This window comes from Apaloderma vittatum, unplaced genomic scaffold, assembly GCF_000703405.1.
Source record: "Apaloderma vittatum isolate BGI_N311 unplaced genomic scaffold, ASM70340v1 scaffold37403, whole genome shotgun sequence".
Taxonomy (NCBI): domain Eukaryota; kingdom Metazoa; phylum Chordata; class Aves; order Trogoniformes; family Trogonidae; genus Apaloderma; species Apaloderma vittatum.
This window is the reverse complement of record NW_009707100.1, coordinates 1,401-10,136: the sequence shown is the minus strand read 5'-3', so window position 1 is coordinate 10,136 and position 8,736 is coordinate 1,401. Positions and strand designations below refer to the sequence as shown.

Here is an 8,736-nt window from a genome sequence, read left to right as displayed (position 1 = left end):
CTAGAACTCAGAGACAGAGCTCGAGCCACCCAGACACTGCGCATCGAGCTGCCGGGGAGACTGGCCAGCTTTTCCTGCCTGCTTAAACACTATCACAATGACCCACCAGAAGCTGAGATTGCAAGAAGATCATCTTTATTAGAACAGATAAAGCAATTCAGTACATGAAGGAACTAGAAATAATTGGAAAGCTAACCTAACCTCAATCGAATCACCACTAAATGGATCAATCTACCTAAAGCTTGTGTGGCCAAGAATTTTGTGTGCTATGAGAGAGTAGCTTCCAGCAGTGCAGAGTGATTCCTCTCCATTTCAATTCCTCTGTGTTGTCTGATTTTTCTCATTTCGAAGATGACATTTGGAGGACTCTCAGTACTATTTTCCATCTGCCAGCTTGTCTCTTTTGTCTGCAATAACATGGAGAGAAAGAGCAGCAGTTACTTCAGCGCAGCACACGTGGGGCCGTGCTGCAGTGGGCACTGAGCTTAGTTTACATCTCATCTCTCATTCTGTTCTCTCAGAAGTTTTCTTCTTCATAGCACTGATTTGAATCATACATCACTTTTACAATACAGCTGACCTTTAAAAGCTCAAGGCAAGTTTTACTTGCATGTTCATACAATTCCCCTGAGCTGGCCAAGCTTAAAGTTCTTGTATCCTTTCATCTGGGGAAATAGTTAAGCATGTTGTGCTTTACTTAGCCTTTACGGTAGCAGTCTGAGAATTTTTCTGATGTCTAACATCTTTTAGTGACTGAAACTTGTTAAATTCAGGGTCATCATTTGTTTCTTATTAGATAGTTTTCTGCGGCACCAAGCAGTGCAGCATCCCAATTTCTAGAATGGACACGACTGCCATAATGCCTTTATATTTCCTTTTGGAAAATAAAACTTCTTTGACTCCTAAAGGTTTCCTGAAAGAGAAAGAATTCTTACCAGTAGTTCCAGAAGAGGAGCCAAACAACCTGTAGAACAAAGAGATAACAGTTGAAAGGAGAGGTAACAAATCAAATGCTGCATGAAATGGGGATGTTTGAAGGCAAATTCCCTGTCAGTCAGGTACATTTTATATTTAGTCAGAGAATTGGTTAAAGATTTTAGAACCCCAGGAGTATTTGAAGTTGTGTTTAGTGTGGGGCTGTGACAAATGAGCACCATGGCGTGGGCAAGCAAAAAGGTTTTCTGCAGTGAGCGGAGTTGCTTACTGGGACTCCTGGCCTTCCAGGAGTTGTCGGTAAGTAGCGATCTCTTGCTCCAGTCGGGTCTTGATATCCATGAGGATCCTGTACTCGCTGCTCTGGCGCTCCATGTCACCGCGAAGCTCCGCCAGCTGCGCCTCAATGCTGCCTATCAGGCCCTGGATCTGCGCCAGCTGGGCACCGTAACGGCCTTCCGTGTCTGCCAAGGTGCCCTCCAGAGCTGCTTTCTGTGAGCAGAGGGGTTGGGGGGAAACCACAGAGCGGTTGCTGCCAGATGCCAGGCTCCTTGCAGGGAGGGGAACACACACCCGTTTCCGGGGAAGGGGTGTCGTGCAGCACAAATTGGAACATACCATGCTCAGCTGGGACTGAAGTTCAATTTCCAGCCCTTGGAGGCTGCGCCTCAGGTCTGTGACTTCGGACCTGCTGCTCTGCAGTTGTTCAGTATTGACAGCTACTTCCCGGTTCAGCTCCTCAGTCTGAAATAGGGAAAACGTGACATGAGAAATATGGGGCCTCTGAGTAGAGGTCATAAGGTTGCACAGCAGTTTTACCTGTGTTTTAATAATTATTTTGTTTCTTTTGGAAATGTTTTGGATTAGTATCTGTATAGCATGGAGGGGTTTTACCTTGCTGTGGAACCAGGCCTCAGCATCCTTCCTGTTCTTCTCAGCCATGTGTTCGTACTGGTCTCTCATATCAGCCAGGATCTTGGACAGGTCAATGCCTGGAGCAGAGTCCAGCTCAACATTGACTTGGCCAGCTACTTGCCCTCCCAGGGCACTCATTTCCTGGGTGGACACGCCAGAGGAAGACAAAAGAGGGTAAAATCATAAACTGAAAACGTTGTGACCCTTCTCTTCTTTCTTCAAGGGCTGAGCTCTGACTGACTCCCCTTAAATACTTGCAGGGGGCATCTTTAGCTTCCCAGTCAGCGCCAAATTCTTTTTTTCGCTCTTGGAGAGCCCGGGGCCATCCCAAGGCACTCCACACTTCCACATTTCTAATATCACTTTCAAATGTGTTTCTTGGGGATGTTTTACCTCCTCGTGGTTTTTCTTTAGGTAGGCCAGCTCCTCCTTTAAGTTTTCGATCTGCAGCTCCAGGTCCGTCCTGGCCAGGGTCAGCTCATCCAGGACCTTGCGCAGGCCGTTGATGTCGGCCTCCACACTCATGCGAAGAGCTTGCTCTGTTTCAAACCTTAACAAAAAGCAAGACAAAAGTATTCGGGTTAGCTGATGAAGCCAGCCCATCATTATTTGCTATAAATGTATCTGGTTTTGCAGGATTTCTGATGGAGCAAACATTGTCCAGCATTACACTTTTCTCCACGTGTTTTGCATGGCATAAAACTTGCCACGGTGCAGATGGTGCTTCCAGCTAACGCGTGAGGGGCTGAACTGCAACAGCAGGATCAAACCCGGTTCATACAGAGATTTTGTAGGCATTCCTTTCTTCTTTCACAGCCACTGCCCCTTGGCTCAGAAAGGATTTTTGCCTGCCTGAGAGGCCTTTTTCCGTTGAGAACTTACTTACTTGGTTTTGAAGTCGTCAGCAGCCAGCCTGGCATTGTCGATCTGCAAGACAATCTTGGCGTTGTCGATAGTGGCATCAAGGATCTACAAACAATGAGAGTTCTTTGCTGAGGCTGAAAGGACTGTGTTATCTGCCTTCCTGATCGAAGATAAAAGAGCTCTAAGGATTCTATTTCACCTGAGGCTACACCAGATAAAGGTGTATTTTATTTGCTCCCAGTAGCAAAGGATCGATGATTTATAGCAAAAATGAAGCCCTGATGGTCAGGTGTGGATGAGCCCGCTTTCTCTTGTCTGGCATGTGAAGCAGCTTTTCGCTACAAGTCCCAGAGCGGGACAAAACTACATCCTGGCTCAGCAGTAGGGGCCTTCAGTGAGCCAGGGCTTAGGTGGTGCTTTAGGACTGAGGCAAGAGAGGTGCGAAGGAAGCAAAGTCTGCAGACCCCTCTTGGCAGAATTTGTTCTCAAAGTGGGAAGTGATTACAAGGTCTGTATGATTTTAAAATAAATGACAAGTTTGTGTTTCATAAACAATATGGGTTCATATTGTATTTGAATAGTTTTTGAACACATTTTTTATTTCCTAGAATATCCAGGATCGTGTTTATTGATTCTTACAATGCATCATGAAAGCCTCTAGAAAAGTTTCATTTACTTAGAACAAATCCCGGTCACGTTTTCCCTAGAAAGCGTGTCTTTTTTTGCCTGCCACTTGTAAAACTCAGCTGCAAACCCAGCCAGAACTTCATTTCCTGTCCCCTAACTAAGGGGAGTAAAATGCAGGAGGGAAAAGAATGCAAAAAGGAGAAAATCTAGTTGCCAGTTGTGTCTTTATCACAGTTCCGTTTCTGAAATCAGTAGAGAATGCGAATGGGTTGAAACAAAGAGAAAGCAAACTGCGTGGGAGCGGTCATGAACTCCAGGCTGAACTGGGAAAACTAAACCTCAAGTTTTCTTTCATTTATTTACACAGCTTAATCAGCTACTACCTGTGTTTTCCAGGGTGTGTATCACCTCAGAGTAATCTGTTATCAGGTACCCATGGGCTATTGGGGCAAATCCTGCATTTATATATGGGATTGGTTACTTCATGTCTGCTCCTTCTTTTTCCCATAAGCCGAATGTTTCATCTCTCTTGCTTCAACTTTGAGCTTAAGTAAGTGAAGTGTGAAAGAAAAAGAAATGTATGGTCATGAAATCTTGAGCAGCTTTCTTCACATTTACAAAATTGTACTTAACCAGTTTTTATTTTTACTCTGAAAGCAGCGTGTAGGTGCCTCTGCAGTTTTTCAAGCTACATGGCATCTCATAAATTACAGAGATAGGCAGGTTGCTGTTCTTGTTTGGCTCTCTTGATATTTATCAGTACATGTAGAGTCATATACAGATGTATAGTAACTTGTATATGACCCGCATGTGTGTATACAAACGTTTTGAGAGAACCAAGTACTAAGGCATCTCAGACTGTTTTGTACATTCTCTTAGCTAAGATTTAAAAAATAGATAATTCCATAGTGATCATTTTCTCTATTCACTCTGCCCAATCCCTGCGTACTCATTTCATCTTCCTACCCTTTTCAGAAGCTGCAGGGCCTTCTGGGTGTTTTCCTGGGGAAGTTTTCCTCTTTGGGTTTTATGCTTCCTTCCTACGTGCAAATCTAAGATGATTTTTAAGAAATGTTAACACCTACCTTGTCTCGAAGATCTTCGATAGTCTTGTAATAATTACTGTAGTCCCGGGCCGGGCTTGGCCCTTGTTTTTGGTACCAGTCCCGGATTTTGGTTTCAAGATCAGAATTTGCCTCTTCCAGTGCACGCACTTTCTCCAGGTAAGACGCGAGGCGTTCGTTCAGGCTCTGCATGGTTGCCTTTTCATTTCCTGAGAGGAGGCCGTCGCCGCCACCCAAACCAGCCCCATAGCCACCACTAAAGCTGCTGCTAAAGCCACCTCCATAGCCCCCCCCCAGGCCGCTGCCTAGGCCAGAAGAGACAAACCGAGCAGAGGAGACCGACACACCCCTGCCCCCAGATCCCCCGTGGATGCTGGGAGCCCTAAAGGAGCTGCTGGTGAACCGGAGCGAGGAGCCCGCGGGTGCCCCTGCCCCCGCAGAGGTGGTTTGCCTGAAGCTGTAAGTGGCCATGGTAAGAAGCAGCGAGGACCTAACCCGAGGCGCGGCTCACAGAGTTTGGGATCCTGCGCAGGAGCGTGTGCTCTGCTCCCCCAGCCCTCCGCTTTTATGCCTGGGACAATGGGAGTTGTCTGCAGAGTGTGTTATCTGAGACCCATGGAATTTATCAGCCAGAGCTTTCTGCCAGCACGGCGATTCCTCTTATTGGTCAGTCGCTGTGCAGTGGGCTGTGTTTTTCCCCACATACCTGCCTGGACAGGAGCCCATGCCCTCCCCCTGCCCCCTGCCTCTCGAAGCAAGAGGTGGGTTTCAGAGGAGGCGTCACCCTGCCGAGGGGAGCACTCAGAAATCTGTTACAGTTCACCTGTGTGGCGACAAAAGGGCTGGGAGGGCCCAGCCCAGCTCAGCCAACGCTGCGTCCAGGCGAAGTCACTGGGCGACTTACTTCATGTAATCTCGGGAAGGAATTTTAATACAGAGTGATTAAGTCAGTAATTGTCAGACTGATAACAGAGCTCTGTTATCCAAGATGAATTTTCAAAAGCAAATGCATGCTCCTCCACAAGCACCCCTAACGTACAAGTAGATAATCAGATCTTTTCTTCCATTTTCTTTCTTTCACTTGCCAGCCCTCACTTCCTCCAGACCTCTGGGACTCCCCGGGAGAACTGCTTTAAAAAAAGTGGGAGTAAGTTGGCTTACCAGTGTCCAGAGCTTCAGGGAGCAACCAGGGCTGGGCAGAAATTCTATCATCACCTCCAAGTGCTTTCACTAAACAGAACCTGGGGAGCACAAGATGCATGCTGCGGTGTTTCAATGAGAAATCAATTTTATACCAAAATAAAGAACTAAAGATTAGCCAAACTCTGTGTGAGGGCCTGTCCGGTCTTTTTATACCCATAAAAAATGCATCAGCTATTTTAGACCACACATTAGGGCTCTACTCGCTTTGTACAGAGAGAAATGCCAAACTGCAGGGCAAATACAGGGAGGGTAGGAGAGCAAGTACACCAGCTGGGAGCTGGCCAAGGCACCTGTACAGCAGCCCCACTGGTCTGTGTCTAATTACGAGGCTGTACCAGAAAGAGGATTTTTGCGGTGACTCAGGCACAGTCATGGACCAAGCTTGACCGGGCTGTGATGCTGTGCTCTAGGGGCATCGCAGCCGAGTTCTTTTCTCTCTGGGCAGGCTGCAGCATTCATACAGCTCTCCAGCTTGCCCAGTAAAACTGTACAGCCTTTCCTGAGAGCTACGGAAGACCCTTCTGTCTGCAAAGACACGCTGGTCGTTCCTTCTGTAGATCTGAACGTCCTGCTCAGTGCTGGGTAGGAAAAACCTGCCCAGCAGGTAACTGTTCCAAGCCCTGTGAAGAGGTGGAATAATAGTATCAGAAGTTACAGTCTGGCTGCAGACAAAAAGAAAGCTACAGAAGAACAGTTACGTTATTGTTAAATAGGAAAGTCGATAACGAGAGCCTGAGCATAAGTCCATGTGCTTCACTGCACAGAAATGCGGGAAGCTTAAAGCAGATCAATGCTTGGAAGAGCCTTTACTATGGCAAAGGATTTGCTCAAAAAAGAAGGTGCTTTTATCATTCTGCGTAGGTCTTCCTCCCTCTACTATAAACCTGATTTATTGTAGGGCCAGCAAGGAATTTCTTTTATCTGCAGCTTATCTGAGGTAAGGGAGACACATTTATTAAAGCCAAGTCATCCAGGGGACTGGTGGAAACAGTCCACGCCCAGGCTCCTGGCCGAGAGCTGCTTCTGCTTTACTTTTACCTCCTCTGCTTTGCTCCTCACTGCTGCTTTATAAAACTGTTCATACTGTTTCAGAGTATTTTTCTTGGTTTTCCGGTAACCCGTCCTTATTGCCCTTGAGTCACCCTGGCGTATGCTTCCCTCTTCTCACAGCCTGCTAAGTTTGCTTCCAGGGATTGCTAATGCAATTTGCAATTAAAAGAACTCTGAACTTTTTAACCTATATTGTTGGTGTCTGCAATTCCACAGAGACTTCTATGGGCAAATAAGCAAAGTCAGGTTATTACTCTGAGTTTACCTTTTACATCTTGCAGTGTTTGCCCCTTCTGATAGTTCTGCCTCTCTAGCTCTGCTTCTGTCAGTGACAACGTGCTGCTCGGCTCCAGTGCGCGCACGTTCTCAGTCTCCATCTCTTCTCTTGGTCATCAAGAGATCTGGCTGCTCAGGTCATGTGCCCTCTTAAAATCACAACTTTGGATGTTTTTTTTCTGTTGGACTTCATAGGCATGAAATGTTTGAATCTCTTTAATTCAAACAGAAAAATTTCTATTTTTTCTGTAAACTTCCTTGTGGGAAGAACCAGTGATAACAAGAACTGATCTACAGCTGGTACTGAAATAGCTCTTTTGAATGTCTGCCTAAGATACAGCTCTTAGCTTTCTTGCTTTTATACCCCATCATTAATCTTTTTTTTTAAAATCCTCACAAACCTTGTGTTGCCACATATTCACTGAATGAGCCAAAAGATTCAAAGACAAGAATGTTTACACGCTGAAAAGGCAGGTCCTAGCACATGCATGCACAGCTGTGAGCCGTTTAAAAAGAGCAGAGAGCAACTGGTAGCCCTCTAAAAAATTACTGGTTTTGCAAAGTAGAGAGAATGTGATTTGGTGAAGAGAAATGTATATGGGTGCTCCTACTATTCCTGCACTGAAACAGTTGAGAAATAAGGGTTCAATTTTGAAAGAAATCATGAGAGTAAGATGCGGGACAACTGATTTTTATCCAGGGCTTTAGTTCTTCACAGCAGAAAAGAAACGAAGATTCAGTGATTTGAGCTGAACTTGAAAGATACAGATTCCTGTTGAGCTACAGGCATCTTCAGTGATATTGGGACACATCATTTAATTTATTAGTGTTTGTCATTTATGTAATATTTGACTATATTATTATGAGGAAAATGCATAAAAGATCGTGAGGAACTAAAACAGTTAAATAACTGGGAGCAATGTGAATAGTTGGCAAATACTTAAAACTGAATGTGTGGTGTGGTGTGTGCTTTTGGAAATAGCCCATTATTGTCTCGGTTTCCCTAGAAACACAGCTAGCTTTAAACTCTTGACCTCTCTGTCAGTCCAGAGCTGCAGTGAAAATGCACATCAGGGGCTAAAGCACTTGAGACAGGAAAACAAAATAGATGTTCCTACAGCGTGGTTAAAAATCGCGTGGGAAGGCAGGATCAGTTAGGACACCAAACCCTGAGGAGTGAAAGACAAGTCACTGGATATATTTTTACACTTCCTTTAAGCTGTTATCTGGCTGGTAAATCTCAGCAAGGTATGATGGGGCTGGAAACTATTACTGAGAGTCAAACGTCTGACTGACGAGAGGCTGTGTTCCTGCAGGCAGCAGCAATGAGCAACTGAGAGGCCACCGCCAAAGCCAAATAGGCTGAACCTGTCCCACGCTCCAGGGGAAGTGCCCGTGGGTCGAGTGCCCATGGGTCAAGTGCCCGTGGGTCGAGTGTCGCTGCGCTGAGTCACTGCAGGGGAGGCCTCGAGCTGCTCAGAGGGTATTTTCCCATAGGCCACGTGGAAAATTCCTGTTAAAAAAAAATAAAATCCCACACTCGGCAGAAACACAGAGTAGATGGGTTTCATATCACAGAGAGAGATGAGCTATTTTATTCTGTCCATGTCTGTAAAACACTTGGAGAGCATATTTACATTTGTATTATTTATATTTATGCCTATATTCTCCTGTATTTATATTCTAATATTTGTAATATTTGTATTTATATATTTATGTATTATTATTTCACTAGTTTTGTAAGAATATGTTCTAATCATAGTGACAAGCTGTGGCTTCCGGTAAAGGTAGAAATTTTACTGTG

The 8,736-nt window shown here is 45.3% G+C and overlaps 1 protein-coding gene across 2 annotated transcripts; it reads right to left on the bottom strand.

Annotated features, from left to right (window-relative positions):
• LOC104271389 (keratin, type I cytoskeletal 19) lies at window positions 1-4,874 on the bottom strand. 2 transcript variants are annotated; one of them, XM_009866041.1, is made up of 8 exons: window positions 4,425-4,874; window positions 2,735-2,817; window positions 2,242-2,398; window positions 1,828-1,989; window positions 1,552-1,677; window positions 1,205-1,425; window positions 936-964; window positions 376-407 (listed from the first exon to the last, which is right to left on the bottom strand). In XM_009866041.1, the coding sequence occupies exons 1-8, from the start codon at window positions 4,872-4,874 to the stop codon at window positions 376-378; spliced, it is 1,260 nt and encodes a 419-aa protein (XP_009864343.1). The 2 variants fall into 2 exon arrangements, with proteins under 2 accessions (XP_009864344.1, XP_009864343.1); XM_009866042.1 differs by lacking the exons at window positions 376-407; window positions 936-964 and adding an exon at window positions 1-31 and having other exon boundaries at window positions 1,214-1,425.
• Window positions 4,875-8,736: the final 3,862 nt, after the last annotated feature.

What these genes read in the sequence shown, in the direction of transcription:
- LOC104271389 (XM_009866041.1), bottom strand. Translation starts at nt 4,874, where the DNA reads ATGGCCACTTACAGCTTCAGGCAAACCACCTCTGCGGGGGCAGGGGCA. An exon ending in CTGGAAGGCCAGGAGTCCCA is followed by an intron (nt 965 to 1,204) that starts GTAAGCAACTCC and finishes TTTGTTCTACAG; the next exon opens with GTTGTTTGGCTCCTCTTCTG. An exon ending in CTCCTCTTCTGGAACTACTG is followed by an intron (nt 408 to 935) that starts GTAAGAATTCTT and finishes ATGTTATTGCAG; the next exon opens with ACAAAAGAGACAAGCTGGCA.